This window comes from Pelodiscus sinensis, chromosome 2, assembly GCF_052426305.1.
Source record: "Pelodiscus sinensis isolate ZL-2025 chromosome 2, ASM5242630v1, whole genome shotgun sequence".
Classification (NCBI taxonomy): domain Eukaryota; kingdom Metazoa; phylum Chordata; order Testudines; family Trionychidae; genus Pelodiscus; species Pelodiscus sinensis.
In genome coordinates, this window is record NC_143053.1 from 232,852,648 (window position 1) to 232,871,385 (window position 18,738).

General features: G+C 43.4%; 1 protein-coding gene across 7 annotated transcripts in view; it reads left to right on the forward strand.

Annotated features, from left to right (window-relative positions):
• CCDC7 (coiled-coil domain containing 7) overlaps window positions 1-18,738 on the forward strand; it is a 361,859-nt gene that overhangs the window by 245,489 nt on the left and 97,632 nt on the right. For 6 of the 7 annotated variants that reach the window (XM_075922671.2, XM_075922670.2, XM_075922665.2 and 3 more), the window contains 4 exons: window positions 6,078-6,157; window positions 7,838-8,315; window positions 14,288-14,335; window positions 18,549-18,624. In XM_075922671.2, coding sequence (XP_075778786.2) covers window positions 6,078-6,157; window positions 7,838-8,315; window positions 14,288-14,335; window positions 18,549-18,624 — 682 coding nt within the window. The remainder of the gene's footprint in view (window positions 1-6,077; window positions 6,158-7,837; window positions 8,316-14,287; window positions 14,336-18,548; window positions 18,625-18,738) is intronic. The other variant, XM_075922666.2, reaches the window with a different exon arrangement.

Genomic DNA, 18,738 nt, shown 5'->3' on the forward strand with positions numbered 1-18,738 from the left:
TCGCCTCCCTCAAAGTACACCTTGCAGCGATCACCACCTTCCGACACTCCATAGATGGCACCTCTGAATTCGCACATCCAACTATGAAGAGGTTCTTCAAAGGATTGGCCAACCTCAGTCCGCCTCACAGATCACCACTGCCTTCCTGGAACTTAGATCTAGTGCTGGACACCCTTATTTAACCACTCTTTGAATCGCTAGCTATTGCACCACTTCCAATGATCACAATTAAGGTGGGTTTTCTACTTTCCATTAAGTCTGAACATAGGGTCTGAGAGCTGGCGGCCCTATTGGCAGTACTGTCATACACTACTTTTAACAAAGATAGAATCATCCTACGACCCCACCCAGCCTTCATCCCCAAGGTGCGTTCCAATTTCCATGTCAACGAACTGATTGTTCTCCTGTCTTTCTACTCCAAGTTGCATACCTCATCTCGGGAGGTAACTCTGCATTCCCTCGAAGTGCATAGAACACTAGCCTTTTCCATAGATAGGACTTGAGATTTCCGTAAGACTAAATGTTTGCTAGTGTCTCTAGCAGACCGTTCCAAAGGTGAACCACTCTCATCTCACCACATCTCAAACTACATAGTTTTGTGTATCAACAACTGTTACACCGTCCAGAGCAAGTCACTCCCGGCACCACCAAGGCTCATTCTACCAGAGCTGTAGCAACATCCATGCTTTCCTACAAGGGGTCCCTTTTCAAGACATCTAACGTGTAGCTACATGGTCCTCTAAAGACACTTTTCTGAAACATTATGCTATAGTATACCCTTTGGCTACTGATTCCTCAGTGGCCTCAGCAGTGCTCTCAACAGTTCTTAAAGTATGACTCTGAGACCCGCCATCCAGGTGCTCTTGAATACTGCTACAAAGTCACCAACAGTGGAGCATCCACAAGAAGAAGAGCTGACCTCATGCAATAACGATGATTCTTCAAGAGGTGTGTCCCTGTGGGTGCTCCACTACCTGTCCTCCTCCCCAATTTAGAGTCTCTGCTCACAATTACATTTTTTCAGATACTCGGGCAGACAAGAGGAACTGGTGGGAGCCAGACTGCACTTGTGAGGAAAAGGGCGCAAACATTGCGAGACGCTAGTCACGTATGTGTGGTCCGGCTGACTACTGCTGTTCAAAATTCTGATCTGCGGTGCCAGGATGACCCAACACCAAGAGTGGAGTACCCATGGGGACACACATCTCAAAGAACTGTTGTTATTGCATGAAGTGAGTAACTTCCTCTTCAAGGCTTTGGTCAATTTTCTAGTCTCAATTATGCAAAGAAGCAATGAACTCTAGGATTGGTGTTTATCTCATAGAATTTATGATAAATTCATATGGATAAATTCGGTTGCTGTGCTCATGAAGGACCTTCAATGAGCTTAGAAACTAACAAAGCAGAGGAATAAATGGTGTCTGAAAGAATGAGTGATTCTGGATATCTTTGGTCTTTGGGGGTCTTTCGCATGAAATTCAGCACCAGATGCCCTCAGCTTTGTTCAAGAGCAGGCATGAGCATTCAGTCATTAGCAGATACATTTCTCCTCAATTGAAAAACAAATCTGATATATATTTTTCTACCTTTTCCATTAATGTTGAAGGTTATAAAAAAGGTCAGATAGGACTCAGACAAAATGATATTTATTTCTCTTGCATGGCTGACAATAATCAGGCTCGCCAAGCAGCGGCAAGCCCCACTCGCCAGCCGCGCAGAACCGCACGCGTGCATGCGCTGACCATGCTGTGTGACGCGCCAGGCTAAAACCTACTTGCTGCGGGCGAGCAGATTAGATTAATTATGAAACCCAGACAATAATAGTATGTGGATTTAATGCTCCTCTCCAAAGTGAAATGCAAATGGTTACTGTCAGGGGGCTCCCCCCTGGTTTGGGGTTGCCGTCCCCATCCGGGGCATAGTTCGGCTCACCTGGGTCTAGCCCCAAAGTGCAATGCCCCTCTTTTAGGGGAAATACGGCCCACTGGCCTAGTCCCAAAGTATGCTGCCCCTGTATCAGGGGAAATATGGCCCACTGGCCTATGCAGGCTCTGCGGCCTAGTCCTCAGGCTGAGCTTCCCCCTCGCCAGGGTTCAGGGCAGGAGGGGTAGGGGGGCCCGGGCCCTCCCTCTCCACCAGGCCCCGACCCAGGGCCCTATCAGTGGCAGGTGGCTCCCACCACTGGCTCGGCAGGGGGTCCTTCCCGCAACACACCGAGCCCTCAGGGGCTTTTCCAGCTCCCTGCCCTGGGTCACTTCCTACCCCCGGCCCAGCACGGTCCCACCTGTCGGCGTTGGTCAGGTGGCTGTAGCGACACTTCCCCGGTCAGCGTCGGGGTTGGCATCGTCTGGTCTGGTGTCTGGGTCACAGGGGGCCAGCCGGCGGCTCCATCGCTGGGGGTGAGCCCGGCTGGGGCCTGGCAGCAGCGCGTTCAGCAGTCCTGGCAACTCCCTCTCTGGCAGCTGGGTGCTAGCTCCCACTCGGGCCGTGGTCTGCCCCTTCTGAGCAGGCCAGCAGCCTTTTATATCTTGGCTCCCCTCGGAGAATGCCCAGTAGGGCTGTGTGGGTGGGGTCCTCTCCACCCCCGGCTCCAGGTGGTTTCCCTGGGCTTGAGTGCGGGGCGGGGTTGCCCCTTCACAGTTACCTAGACCTTCTCTCAATGTTCTGTGGTGTTATTTAGCTCTAATTTACCCCTAAATGTCTTCTAAGAGCCCAGTAAACAGTGGAAGTTTTGGTAATGCTGCTAGACAATGTTAACCTCCCATGATCCGACAAATTCTCTGGTTCGGTACCTGAGGGTTTTAATTTAGTTCTCATACATAATTTATTTTAAATATTTATTTCTAAAAGATAAGGATCTGTCTGTTTTTTCATTTAGAGTACATTTAACCCGTGAATAATAAATCAGTTTTTCTTATTATATTTTCAAAAGGTTTCTGACAAGGTCCGCTGATTCTTATCTGCCAGTGAGAGACCCAATTCCACTTTGGGATTTCAACTTAATATTAACCAACTCATGTCTTCATCTTTTGAAACATTATCATCTTTATCTTTATTTCATCTAAATCATATTTGTTATAGCAATTACACCAGCAAAATCAGTGGATTTTAGCCTTTTTACATTTGCCAACTCCTAAAAAATTTCAAATGGTACTACAGACGCCTTTGGAAATATTAGACGTAAGTTGAAGATCATTGATGTAGATGAAGGAATTAATTTCCTGCCTTAATAGCTTACCCTCCATTTACAAGTATCAGAGGGGTAGCCGTGTTAGTCTGAATCTGCAAAAGCGACGAGGAGTTCTGTGGCACCTTATAGACTAACTGAAGTGTAGGAGCATAAGCTTTCGTGGGCAAAGACCCACTTCGTCAGATGCATATAGTGGAAATTTCCAGAGGCAGGAATAAATATGCAGGCCAGGATCAGGCTGGAGATGACAAGGTGGATCCAATCAAGGAGGATGAGGCCCACTTCTAGCAGCTGATCTGGAGGTGTGAATTCCAAGAGAGCAGAAGCTGCTTTTGTAGTTAGCAAGCCATTCACAGTCTTTGTTTAATCCAGAGTTGATTGTGTCAAACTTAAAGATGAACTGTAGCTCAGCAGTTTCTCTTTGAAGTCTGGTCCTGAAGTTTTTTTGCTGCAGGATGGCTACTTTTAGATCTGCAATTGTGTGTCCAGGAAGATTGAAGTGTTCCCCTACAGATTTTTGTATGTTGCCATTCCTAATATCAGATTTGTGTCCATTGATTCTTTTACGTAGGGACTGTCCTGTTTGGCCTGCCTCTGGAAATTTCCTGCCTCTGGAAATTTCTACTACATGCATCTGACGAAGTGGGTCTTTCCCACGAAAGCTTATGCTCCTACACTTCAGTTAGTCTATAAGGTGCCACAGAACTCCTCGCCCCTCCATTTACAGTTTTTTGTAAGAGCAAGATAGTGTTTTGCCCTAATCCTGACCCTAATGTCCTACAAAAGTAATGTCAATAATGTTAATTGTTTAAGCTGCCAGTGTTCTTTCAAAAAAACTCATGTCCATGAGAGCAAGTCAAAGTTGCACTGTCTGGATGCTAAAAAGTGTTTTACTTGCTATCTAGACAGAATCTTGTTTTTTAGGACTTCATGTAAGCTATTTGCTTCCTGTGTGGATAGTTATAAGGCTAAGCTGTTCTGGCTCAAATTTTATTTAGCTGGAAGAGACAATATATAGAAGAGGGTAATAAGAATGATTCACAATTGCTTCCTCTTTTTAGAACACAATCTACCAAAGCACTCACTACTTCTGCAGCATGTTTGAGACATGTTCCATTAATTACAATTTATAAAGCAACATATAGAGCTCAATACACACTTTAAACATTATGCATAAGACATAACTGCAAGGCTTGATGCTTCATAGGGAGGGCTATCCTCCAATCTTTAATTACTTAAGTCTGCTTGTCTTATCACCTGTTTTTCTATCAAACTGTCCCAAAAGTGGAAATGTCCAGAGGACACTTGAGGATGAAATTAAGGATACTTACATGTAACAGAGGTTTTCTGAGATGAAAGCTGCAAATTCCCACTTTGTTCCCTCCTCCTCCTGTTTTGTGGAGTTGTGATTAATCTCTGCTCCACTGTTCAGCTGCATTGGTTGGCACATAATTCCAAAAATGTGAGAGTCCATCTTAAAGAATCCTAGTCACAGGTAAATAACCTTCATTTCATGTACAGGTTGCTACCTCCCTCAACTGGGATTCCCTGGTCTGGCAACATCTGTGGTCTATCATGGACCACAGATATTCCTGGCCCACAGAAGCCAGGAAGGAGGAGGTCTGGTGGTGGAGCAGCAGCACCATAAGGGGTACCAGTGTCTCAGCCAGGAGCATAGTGTGTGGGGGGGGAGGAGGGGGGAAGAATTGGAGGAGATTGGATGGCGTGGCGGGGAGTTCTGGCCCAAGTGGAGTTCCATGGTCCCAGCAGCCAGGGAGCTCTAGCCTGGCCACCACTGTGGAACTCCGGCCCCGGCCAGGGAGCTCTGACCCAAGCAGCAGCCAGGGAACTCTGACCCCATCCCAGCCACAGAGTTCTGGCCACATTCTAGCTCTAGAGGCCAGGGAACTCCAGCCCCAGTGGCAGCTAGAAAAATCTGGCCCGGGCCACAGAGCTCCGGCCCCATCTCTTCTCCCCACCACAGAACCAGATGGTTGCAGAGCACAGCCCAGGTTGTGCAGCTTTGGCCATAGCACTCAGTATCGGGACTGGGGAGAGACCTGGGGGGCTGAAGCAGCAGTGGGGGCAGGCTGGAGTCCTAGCTGGGAGCAGCACAGCCACGAGGGGAGGGACCTTCTATGGTCTGACAAATCCCCTCGTTCAGGACTCATCAGGTCCTGAGAGTGCTGGACCAATGAGGTCCAACATGTACTAGTTTTATCTCACTATCATTACTTTACTTTCTGCTTTCTGTCCTTCCTGTTGTCCATATTGTTCCATTCCAAATTGTGCAAAACACAGGGGCCAGAAGTGCGGTCCTTGCTGGTTTGACTATTTCATGCACCTATTTGGGATGCCTCATTTATTTCTCTTTGCCCACCATGTTATCGTTAAACCTATCCTTGTCTGTAAGGCTCCACACAACTCCATCTCTCATAGATATCTGTATTCCTCTTCATTCATTTTATGATATGCTGATGCTCCTGCATCAATTGCTTTCTTCTCATATCCTGGTTTTGTGCCTTTTTTCTCCCAGGTAGATCTCTATTAATGGATCAACTCTTGAGTCTTCATGCCCCATGCTTTCATGTTAATAAAAACATTAACCTGGTCAGATTAATTTTTTAAATTATAAAAATGCATTTTCTAATTTTGTGCTTATCTTTTAGATTTTAAATTCTTCAGACCATGGACTTCCTTGGTATTTGCATCTTGTACAGTACCAAGTACATTATCAGAACTAAACCAATAATAGTATCTTGAATACATAGATTTGCCAACAGAATAGGCATATGTAATTAAAGTAAAATTATTTACCAGGTGAGATACTATGTATTTTGTTGTTAATTGACAATTTTTGTATTCTTTAATTATAATTTTCTTACAGCCTTTGAAATTAGATTCCCAAGGATCTACTAAACGTAAGAAAGCTGCAGAAACAAAAAGAGGAAATTCCATGAAAAAAAGGTAGAGATACTTAAATGAATGATAATTATAGTTTGATGCCCTACAATATTTTAACATTTAAATACTGCTTTTTGTTATGGATTTGAAATGGTCATTGTGAGCATTCTGAATTTGTAACTAACATAAGCATATCTGAAATTTAAAAGTGGGGGAAAGTCTTCTCTATGTTTTTCTTGCAGATTAGAGAAGAGCATGGTACAGTGGCTGATAGTTATCCTAAGCAATGCTAGTTCAATTTTTAAAAACTATAGTGGTAATATACATAGGAAAAGTGGGATGCTTTCTGTGGTCTTTTGTCTGCAACAACCTGACCAGAAGCCTAACAATACTATCAAAAGTCCTGGAATATTTACTGTGGTGAATGAGACCAGAAAATTCCAACACATGCCTTCTTGATTGACCAGGGTTCCTGCAATCTTCTACAGACTTAATTACATAATGACCCCCTAGAACTACATATCATCTGCAACACCTGTCTTCACTCTTGACACTAACCTGTTTCCCCCAAAAGTTCCAATATGCATGATGACTGATAACAACACCTGTATGCTCTAAGTAAATCAACAAAGAGGCTCCCACTCCAACTCCCTGTGCACGAGGTCATGAAATTGTAAAATTGGTGGTTTACATTGTGATGTAAAATTACCACAATATAAACATCTCAGCCTAACTACCTCCTCAGTTTCCTGAATACAATGGTGGACACACTGAGCAGGTAATTTCCCCAGAATCATGAATGGGAACTTTACTATCCATATTCCAGTGATAGAGCTTCCCTCTTAACTATATACCTGCACAATAAAAGAAACTGCTTGTGTCAAACTCTAGTACAGTGCATGCATACAGCTGTTGAAACACATTAGTCAGTTACTTCCATGTAAGAGGACTTAATTATGATTGTTGTTTGTTATTACTTTGTGCTCTACTACACAGTAAATATTTCAGGGTAGGAAAACTTAATTACATGGGTATCTGGTGGGTAAAGCAGAGGAAGGCTCTGCCTTCCCAAACTGGCAGCCTGGCCCCGCCCACACTCCACTCCCCAGAATACCTACTGTAGGCATATTGGAGGAAGAGTGTTACTGCCCCCAGCACCCACCCTACCAGTGCTGGAGAGATTGATCTGGGCTGCGCGGCACAGCGTGCCCTCCTCTGGGGCTGGAGAGGCTGGGTCAGGTGTGTGCCTGCCTGCACGCTTCCCCGTGGTTGGAAGGGGGAGCACGCACATGGCATGCCACTCCACCTCCTCATGGGGGAACAAGAATGGGGCAGAGCTGGAGGTGGGGCTAGGAGCTTGCCTCACCCAGCCCTTCCTTCACCAACTGCCCATGCTTAATTATGATTTTTAAAGCAATCCAGCCCTATTTCCTTCTTTTCCCTTGCTGTCTCCGATCTAGTAGGTTAAAAAAAAATTAAACTATTACAGTTGCCTGAGCAAGCCTGACACTGTTCCTTTATGTGTAAATAATCTAATAAATGTTAAAAATAATTATAATTAGTTGTATTATAGAGCTATTATATTAACCCCCATCTGCTACTTCACTCTATATTTGCTTAGTCTGATCTGAAAAAGTCATTACGTTTTTAACATTTATTAGCTGATTCATTTCCTATAACTCAAATAAGGATAAATTGTCTTTTAACTTCCTAGCTAATATTGTATATTTTTAAATCCTAAAGTATAGGGAAAGAAACACACAGCACTACTAGCTCAGATCTCTCACAGTTACACAAAGTCCAAGAAGAATCACCTTTGGACAGCAGTCCAGATAAGTCATTTTCAGGAGCTAGAGGCCAGCTTATTTCAGCAAAGCAAGAGAAAATATCTCCAGAAAACTCTCAGAGAAAGGAAGCACAAGCTACAGAAACTCTTAGATCTAGTATCAAAGATCCTGCTGTCTTCACAGACAAGAACTTAACATTGCCATCAACTTTAATTCCCAAAGTTCAAGATTCCGTTAAAGATTTATTTCCCAGTCACAAAGAAACTTCTGCTGATTTTGCCAAAATTAAAGAAGAATCTCAAAAAACTGTTATTTTTCCAATTGAAATGAAACCTGCTGCCATATCCTCAAAGATTCTTGAAGAAGTATCTGCAGGTTTTACTACAGAGGATAAGATATCTACTACAACTACTTCTTCTGTCAAAGAAGAAAGGGTATGTTATTATTAAATACTAGCCAATTAGCCTGTCATAAGGGGATTTTCAGGACTCTCCTCCACATTGGTCTTCTCTCCTGAGCCTCCGGTCTCTCGCTCTGTCTCTCTCTCTCTCTCTCCTCCTCCTCCTGCCTCCCCCTCTCTATCTCAGCTCTCCTCCGCCTTCTGCCTCGCTCTCCGTCTCTCTCTTTCTCTTCTCCTCCTCCTGCCTCTCTCTTCGCTCCATCTCTCCCCGCCCTCTTCCCCTCCCGCCTTGGCGCTTGTCTGAGTGCTGTGTGCTCAGCCAGTCCGCCGTGGGGGAGCCAAAACAGCCGCTTGCTCCCTTGCAGCAGCCCAGCTCAGCAGTGCAGCACTCAGCCGAGCACCACGGTGGGAGGGGAAGGGGGGCGGGGTGGTGACATGCACGGCCCTGCTCCCTGCTCAGAATCTGTAAAAATATACCATAGTTTTTAATAATTTTAGTCTTAGTGTTTCTTTAGTTGTTATAGTTTGATTTGTGTCTCCCTATCTTGGGGAGCTTCTCACAGAGGACTGTGCCCTGAGTCCTGGGATTTAAGAACTGTATCTCCAGCTAGCATTCCTTCTCTGGCAGTGATTAACACCAGCATTAATGCCTTTACTGCCTTGGAAAGGCTCCTATCTCTGCCAAGTGCAGCATTTGTAACTCCTTTCCCTAAACTTGTGAGGGAAGAGAACTCCATAGGAGGAAATATCTCATGGAGAGGGTCATGAGACTCCAGCTATGTCTACACTGCAGAGTTTTTCTGGGATACTGAAGGTATCCCGGAAAAACTCTGCCACATCCAGGGAACGAGTCTGCTCTTCCGAATTTTTTTTCAGAAGAGTAGACACGCTTTTTCAGCATCCCTGAAAACCTTGTTTTATGAGGAAGAAGAGATGTTCTGAAAAAGTGTAGACGGCTCAGTGTAGACGGGCCTCTGGGAGCTGATACAGTTGGTACAGGTGGAAAACTGCAGCACAGGGATTGTAATTTGCCCAAAGTCAACTAACAGAACTGTGACAAAGTTGATGATAGAACTCAGGTCTCCTGGATCTCAGTTCTCTGCTTTAGCCAGTAACACAATAAGGCTTGCTTGGTGTTTTTTAATGTCACAGATGTTGATGTTTCTGCTTCTTGAATTGTGAGGTTAGTTAGGATACATCTTCACAGTAGCGCATACCTCAAAATAAGCTACACAATTTGAGCTACACAAATCGCATAGCTTATTTCAAAATAGCTTGCAGATGGCCCCTGACTAGTGATGCAAGTCAGGGGTGTCTTAACTCAAACCCTCATTTATGATAGGTGCTGTGTGCCATTGTAAATCATAGAATCATAGAATAATAGGACTGGAAGAGACCTCGAGAGGTCATCAAGTCCAGCCCCCCGCCCTCAAGGCAGGACCAAGCTCCGTCTACACCATCCCTGACAGATGTCTATCTAACCTGTTCTTAAATATCTCCAGAGAGGGAGATTCCACCACCTCCCTTGGCAATTTATTCCAATATTTGACCACCCTGACAGTTAGGAATTTTTTCCTAATGTCCAATCTAAACCTCCCCTGCTGCACTTTAAGCCCATTACTCCTTGTCCTGTCCTCAGTAACCAAGAGGAACAAATTTTCTCCTTCCTCCTTGTGACACCCTTTTAGATATTTGAAAACCGCTATCATGTCCCCCCTTAATCTTCTTTTTTCCAAACTAAACAAGCCCAGTTCATGAAGCCTGGCTTCATAGGTCATGTTCTCTAGGCCTTTAATCATTCTTGTCGCTCTTCTCTGTACCCTTTCCAATTTCTCCACATCTTTCTTGATATGTGGCGCCCAAAACTGGACACAGTACTCCAGCTGAGGCCTAACTAGTGCAGAGTAGAGCGGCAGAATGACTTCACGAGTTTTGCTTACAACACACCTGTTGATACAACCTAGAATCATATTTGCTTTTTTTGCAACAGCATCACACTGTTGACTCATATTCAACTTTTGGTCCACTATGACCCCTAGATCCCTTTCCGCCATGCTCCTTCCTAGACAGTCGCTTCCCATCTTGTATGTATGGAATTGATTGTTCCTTCCTAAGTGGAGCACTTCTCTTTATTTCTCTTTATTAAACCTCATCCTGTTTACCTCTGACCATTTATCTAACTTGCTAAGGTCATTTTGAATTATGTCCCTATCCTCCAAAGAAGTTGCAACCCCACCCAGTTTGGTGTCATCTGCAAATTTAATAAGCGTACTCTCTATCCCAATATCTACATCATTGATGAAGATATTGAACAGTACGGGTCCCAAAACAGACCCTTGCGGAACTCTACTTGTTATCCCTTTCCAGCAGGATTTAGCACCGTTAACAACAACTCTCTGACTACGGTTATCCAGCCAATTATGCACCCACCTTATCGTGGCCCTATCTAAGTTATATTTGCCTAGTTTATCAATGAGAATATCATGCGAGACCGTATCAAATGCCTTACTAAAGTCTAGGTATATGACATCCACCGCTTCTCCCTTATCCACAAGGCTCGTTATCCTATCAAAGAAAGCTATCAGATTAGTTTGGCATGACTTGTTCTTCACAAACCCATGCTGGCTATTCCCTATCACTTTATTACCTTCCAAGTGTTTGCACATGATTTCCTTAATTACTTGCTCCATTATCTTCCCTGGGACAGACGTTAAACTGATCGGTCTGTAGTTTCCTGGGTTGTTCTTATTCTCCTTTTTATAGATGGGCACAATATTTGCCCAATGCGGGCTGAGGACATAAGTCAGGGTTTTTCAGCCCCTTCCGCACTAACAAAAATGGTTGTAAGTGGGGGGGGGAGGGGGTCGGAATTCTGGCGATCGCATGTTGGGGGTTTCTTGTATTTTGAAATTTGGCACTGTCTACACAGCACTTAGTTTAAAATAAATCACTATTTATTTAGATATTGGCTTCTTGTATGGACAGTGCATAATGTTCTTTCGGAATAACAGACGTTATTCCAAAATAACTCTGCCGTGTAGACATACCCTTAGGGTATGTCTAGACTACACGCCTCCGTTGATGGAGGCATGTAGATTAGACAGATAGGCAAAGGGAAATGAAGCCACGATTTAAATAATCGCGGCTTAATTTAAATTTACATGGCTGCCGTGCTGAGCCGACAAACAGCTGATCAGCTGTTTGTCGGCTCCGCGCGCTAGTCTGGACGCGCCGCGCCGACCTGAAAGCCTTTTATTGACATCCCCCTTATGTCTCATAGGATGAGGTTTACAGGGGATGTCATTTCGACAGGGGAGCATCCAGACTAGCGCCTGGAGCTGACAAACAGCTCATCAGCTGTTTGTCGGCTCAGCGAGGCAGCCATGTAAATTTAAATGAAGCCACGATTATTTAAATCGCGGCTTCATTTCCCTTTTTCGAATACACAAATCTACATGCCTCCGTCGACGGAGGCATGTAGTTTAGACGTACCCTTAGAATCTAGCTTTAACAATAAGGAAGTTACATTATTGTCCTTCTGCTATGAACCTTTTTAAATGGTTTTCTGGTAGAAATGAAACTGTCAGGTCCTACAGTGTTTCTTAAAAGTAGTTTTCATTCTTTAGTATGCTTTCAGGGTCAGGACTACAGCCATGGGACTTGTGGAGAAAGTAAACGTGGAAGTACAGGTAGTCCCCGGGTTACGTACAAGATAGGGACTATAGGTTTGTTCTTAAGTTGAATTTGTATGTAAGTCGGAACTGGCTCCAGATTCAGCCGCTGCTGAAACTGATCAGAGGCTGACTACAGGAAGCCCTAGGCAGAGTTGCTCTGCCCCCGGCTTCCTGGAATCAGCCGCTGATCAGTTTCAACAGCGGCTGAATCTGGACTCCTGGGACAGAACAGCTGGGGCACTGCCAGGTAGGTCCCCGCAGGACCAACCCGGCAGCACCCCAGCTGCTCTGCCCCAGGCGTCCCGCAACAAAAGCCTGGTCTGCTGGGGGGGGGGGGGGTGCGCCCCCTACCCCCCCAGCAGACCTGGGAGACCCGAGCAAAGCCGCGGAGGCGCAGAGGTCCCGCTGCCTCTGCGGCTTTGCTCCTGTCTCCCTGCTGTGCTGGGGGAGTCCCCCCCAGAACAGCAGGGAGACCCGAGCAAAGCCGCACAGGCGGCGGGGTCCCCCGCCTCCGCGACTTTGCTCCTGTCTCCCTGCTGTGCTGGGGGGAAGTTCCCCCGAGCACAGCAGGGAGACAGGAACAAAGCTGCAGAGGCGGGGTCCCGCCGCCTGTGCGGCTTTGCTTGGGTCTCCCTGCTGTGCTGGGGAGTCCCCCCCAACACACCAGGGAGACCCGGAGCAGCTTTTCTCGCCCCGGAGGACGCGGCGGTGGGACCGCTGTGCTCTGGGCGGTCCTGCCGCCCGCGAGCTCCGGGGCAAGAAAAGCCCCGTTCGTAAGTGCGTATCCGACATAAGTCAGATCCGCGTAAGTCGGGGACTGCCTGTATTATTAACTCCTCATAAAATAAGAACTAGGGGTCATCAAATGAAATTAATAAGCAGCAGGTTTAAAACAAAACAAAGTATTCTTTCACACAATGCACAGTCAATCTGTGGAATTCTCGTCAGAGGATATTGTGAGGGCCAAGAGTATACTAGGATTCAAAAAAGAACTAGATAAAGGCATGAAGGAGAAGTCTATCAATGGCTATTATCCAGGATGAACTAGTCTTTGTTTGCCAGTAGCTGAGAATGAGTAACAGCTCTACACAGCTCCTTTTTGCACAAAAACCTCTTGTGCAAAATGGCCTCTAATTAATTATGCAAATGAAGCATGGCAATATGCTAATCCACTTCATTTGCATAAGGTTTTGTTCAAGAGAGGTGCAGTGTAGACATAGCCTTAGATGTGCTCTCAACTACTTTTACACCTCCACTGTCTTTCTGCAAGTTGATTTCATTGTATTTCTCCAGTGCAATCTTTATGTTCTGAAAACCATTTGCAAATGTTCACCTCTTTTCAGAGTATTTGTAATCTAATTTGTACCCCTTTAAATATTACTTTTCTTTTTCCAGGGTGAATGAGGGCATAGGAAAAGATCTTTTAATGATCAAGATGTAAAAACAAAACATAAAAGTTTAGGGACAATGTAAAATAGAAAATATTTTAAAGCTGTCCTTTTCAATGTGGTTGCATGATCATCTCAGTAGTAATGCTTTTTCAAAAATGTGTGAATCTTAAAGTATACTTTATCCAAAGTGCAAATCATTATATTTATCAGTATGCATGTATATTTTTGTGTACAATACTTTTTTCTCAATGAAAACAGACTGAGATCAGTGGATCAGAGAATCCTTTTTGTTCGTGCGCTTTCCTTATAAATGTGTTAATTGCTGTATATAGTTAAATAATGTTACTGCAGTATCATGAGTTTATTCTGAGCATCCTCTATGGTTAACAAGAATAAATGTAGATACTATTGAAAATAATGAAATAAGCCTTAGAGATCTAAAGCTACACTAGGAAGTATTTAAGGAGATCATGGATTGTGTAGTGCCCCAAACACAGTGGCTACGTCTATACTGGCCCCTTTTCCGAAAGGGGCATGGTAATTTCAGAGATCGTAATAGGGAAATCCGCGGGGGATTTAAATATCCCCTGCGGCATTTAAATAAAAATGTCCGCTGCTTTTTCCGGCTTTTAGAAAAGCCGGAAAAGAGCGTCTACACTGGCCCCGATCCTCCGGAAAAAGCGCCCTTTTCGGAGGATCTTATTCCTACTAGGGCGCTTTTTCCGGAGGATCGGGGCCAGTGTAGACGCTCTTTTCCGGCTTTTCTAAAAGCCGGAAAAAAGCAGCGGACACATGTGTGTTCAATGAATAAATAATATTACAAAACATGGTATCGAGATTTAATATTAATGATTGTCAATGTAATATAATATTTTAATAATTTTATAATCATAAGTATTTGAATGTTGTGATATGTTATCATTCTGTTATTACATTTTGAGTTCCAGGTTGCTCAAGCGGATATTCAAGGCGTTCCTAAAGACCAAGAGGTAAAATACTTTCAAATAATGTGAAATAAATTTTTTAAACGACTTTTATATTTTGGAGTGTTGTGATTTCTGTAGTAATGTATTAGATAAGTATCTTCAGTATTTGCAAATTGGTAAACTGGAATTATACGTTTTGTAAATACTATTATTGAATAAATTAATTAGTTTGGTTAATTAAAATCAATTTACATTTAAACATTATTGTTTAATGTTGCATATATTTTAATTAAAGCTCAAACCAAGATCACTTGTTCACTTAAAACTTCATCTAGTTCCTTCTGAAAAATTGCAAATAAAGTATTTTAATTCTTAAATGTTTGTTCCGGATCAAGCCAGAGACTGATGTTGGCTTTATCTGACCTTTAGGGCATGTCTATACTGAAGTGTTATTTCGGAATAACAAGGTGAGTGTCTACACAGCAAGCTAGTTATTTTGAAATAATTCTGAAATAATGGGCTTCTTATTTCGAATTCTGTAACCTTCATTTCACAAGAAATAACGCCTATTTCAAAAGAGCTATTTCAAAACAGGGTATGTGTAGACAGTGCAACTGTGATTATTTGAAATAAGTGGCCTCCAGGGATTCTCACAGCTGCCCTGGTGGCCACTCTGTCCACACTCATGAAAACATGAGCCTTTAAAGCTGCAGCCACAGGGTAAAAGTTTTGTGGCACAAGGAAAGCCATTCTAGCCCTATGTCACACACCAGCAGCCTTCAGAGCTTTTGCTGCCAACATGAGCGATCCCCGTGCTCTCACCAAGCCCTCCTTGGCTGCAAGGAAGCCTGCAGTCACCTCCCAAGCCCCTGCCTGGAGGCAAAAGAGGCGGTCCCCATCCTGGTCTCGTGTGGAGATCCTGGATCTCATTGAGTTCTAGGAAGAGGAGGCTAACCTCCAGGATCTTTGCTCCAGATGCAGGAATACCAACATCTATGGTGGATGGCTGACAGCCTCAGCCAGAAGGGACATATACGCACCCAGGAGCAGGTGTGCATGAAGTGAAGGAGCTGAGGCAGGCCTATACGAAGGCCAGGAAATGCAGCTCCCACTTAGGGGCAGCACCCAAGACCTGCCCCTATTTTGACCAGCTCCACTGCATCTCCACAGCAGACTTCTTTGCCACCTTTTCTGCTCCAAAGGAGCATGTGGACACATTTCATTGCTCTCATATCACTGTGCCCCCATACCTTTCTATATGCTTACCTGCCTCTTCCTCTAATTCTAAAAGCCTTGCTCAAACTGCTACTAGAAAAAGTGATGGTTATTCTCACAGCATCATCCCGGTCTAGCCAAATGTGGCATTCAAACCTCCTTCATCTATCTGTGATAATAGCTCTCCCATCTTCCCCTCAGGAGGAACTTCCTGTCACAGGATCCAGGGACCCTGATCCTTGAACCTAAACACATAATTCCTAGATAGTTCTTGAGTATGAAACTAACCTGTTTGTATAGTTTCCCATCAGTTCTATCTAGCAAGAAATGTACAAACCTATCTTCAAGAGTGGAAATGCTCTTTTCATTCTTCTCAAGCACCAGACTCTCTGCTCTTCAAGTTCCTATACCACAAATTGGATTTAAAGACACAGTGTCTATCAGTAAGCTCATAGTACGTTTGTCTGTTATTATGACCCTTTCATCCATTCAGGGCTTTTCAATTTTTGCCCATCCTACTAGAATTACATTTTACATGCCTTATTTTCTCCTCTATAGTACCCAACTCCCCAGGAAGATCTAAATGTGGTTCTCAATGTCCAACACCCACTCACCCCTGTGGGCAGGGCAGCTGCTCTGCGGGGGGCACCACCCACTCACTAGGTGGCAGCCAACAGCAGCGCAACATTACAGGGGCTAGAGGACCCAGGAGGAGAGAGCAGCACAACTCCCCTTCTGAGACTTTTAACAAGGTAGTTCAGGTGGTGACAGACAATATGACATCATTGTGTTATCTGAATGAACAACACAGCGTTAATTTATTTCAGTTATGCACTGGGGCAAAGCATCTTTGGGACTGCTGTATAGAAATAATATTCACTCAATAGCAATTCATGTGTGAGGGAAACAAAACACTCTTGCTGATCACGGAGCAGATTGATCACTCTATGCCTGAGTGGTCCTTGAAAGATGAAGCAGTAAACTCATCTCTTCAGGTCATGTGGAAATTTGGTTCTAGTTCTTTTTGCATCCAGCAACAAGAGGAAATTTCATGCTAGCTTTAGTTGCCAGCCAGGAGCCCTATCTTGTTTCCCTGTTCCTGCCCAACACTGCTCTGTCCAGGGTTCTAGCTTCATATTAGTTGCAAGGCAGCCAGTTCTTTCTCTTTGAGCTCCAGAGGATAACTGAAACTGCTCTGGTCTGCAGCCCTTTTTATATGGGCCAACCTGGCCCTGATTGGATGCTTTTTATAGCCCTTCTCTGATTGACTGCCTCTTGCCCAGCCTCCTAAGGGCTGCACTTAACCTCTTTTCTGTCTGAGAGGGGAATTCAACTCCTCACGAGCATGTTTGTCTTGGGGTGTGTCTAGACTGGCCGCGAGTATTTGCGCAAGAACACTGACTTTGTACTATACAAAAGCAGTGGTTCTTGCGCAGATACTCCGATGCTCCCACTCAGGGATAAGCCCTCTTGTGCAAGTATTCTTGCGCAAGAGGGCCAGTGTAGACAGCCAAGTTAATTTCTTGCGCAAGAAAGCCCAATGGCTAAAATGGCCATCGGAGCTTTCTTGCACAAGAGAGCGTCTACACTGGCATGGATGCTTTTGCGCAAAAGCAAATCTTTTGCATAAAGGCACATGCCAGTAAGATGCTCTCTCGCACAAATACTTTTAATGGAAAAACTTTTCTGTTAAAAGTATTTGCGCAAAATCATGCCAGTCTAGTCATTAGCTAAAAAATAGAACTGAGTGGACTTCTAGGCTCTAAAATTTTCCATTGTTTTGTTTTTAGGTGTAATTATGTAAAAATATTTTTACAGTTTTAAGTTTCACTTTCATGATAAAGAGATAGCACTACAATATTTGTCTGAGATGAATTACAAATAATTTTACTTTTGTTTCTTTCTTACAGCATAAATATTTTTAATACCAATAATATAAAGTGCACACTATATACTTTGTATTCTGTGTTGTAATTGAAATAAATATATTGGAAAACATAGACAAACACCAAAAATATTTCTAATAAATGTAAAATGGTATTCTGTTATTGTTTAACACTGCAATTAATCACTTGCATTAACTGTAATTAATTGACAGTCCTAGTAATTATGGTATCCTAGGTAAAAGGACAAGCTAACACTGATCTAACCTGAACTACAGTTCCTCATTTAGAGGAACCTTTAGAGAAGCCATGCATAAAGAAATGACAAGATAGAAACAGAGTTTGGATTTGAGAGTGTGAAGAGAGGTACAAGTTAAAGATGATATTCTGGTTATGAGCCTGAGTTAGATGGAGTTTGGTAGCATTGCCCATAGTTAGTGGCAAAGTAGGGAGGTATGTGTAACTAGTAAAAGCATAAAGTGATCCATTTTTGCTATGGCTGTCTTAAATTGGAAATTATCTGGATGTGCCCAAGGAGTTGTTAGAAAGACTGGCCAAGATTTTAGTTTGACTGGATAGAAACTTGCCTGGAGAGGAGAAGTAGATCTGGGTGAAGACAACAGTTGAAGTTGTATTTTCTAATAAGATTACCTTGACGTAAAGTGTAGAGGGAGCAGAGAAAGGAGTTGAGACCAAAGAGTTCTGTGGAACCCAAATTGAACATTGAGACATGAGTGAAGAGGGTCCTTTGGATCAAATGCTGAATTAGTGATTAGAGAAATAGGAGGAGAACCACAAAAGGAGAATCATGAAAGCTAAGAAAAGACCAAATTACAACATGGAAAATATTGTCAGTGGTGCCAAAAGTATCTGAAGGATCAGAAAATGAAGTCAGAGTATTAGTCCTAAGATTGGTGAAAACTATTTTACTGGAATGGTAAAAGTGAAAGCCAAATTGGAGTAGAACTAGGAAGATACTGGACCATAAGATCTCCACATAGTGGTTATACACTGCTGTTTCAGAGAAATAAGTATATTTAACCCAGAAAGAACAGCACAGAAATGGTCATAGGTATTTCAATTAACCTAAAGAACAAATTTCACTAAGATATTAAAAAGCAATTGTTTGTTGATACATTAAATAATAGTTCATTTTTTTTTTTTTTTTTTTTTGATAGACACTAATTTTGGAGAATATCTTACCTGATGAAAAATCTCTTCCAAGGAATTACAAAGAGGCAGTAGATTTTAAAGGTATACTTTTTTTCTCTTTTGCAAGAGACAGAGAATGTTTGATAATTGGTGCGATCATGCCGTAATACATTATGGAATGTGGTGGAACACATTTGAGATGTATAAGTCTCTGAT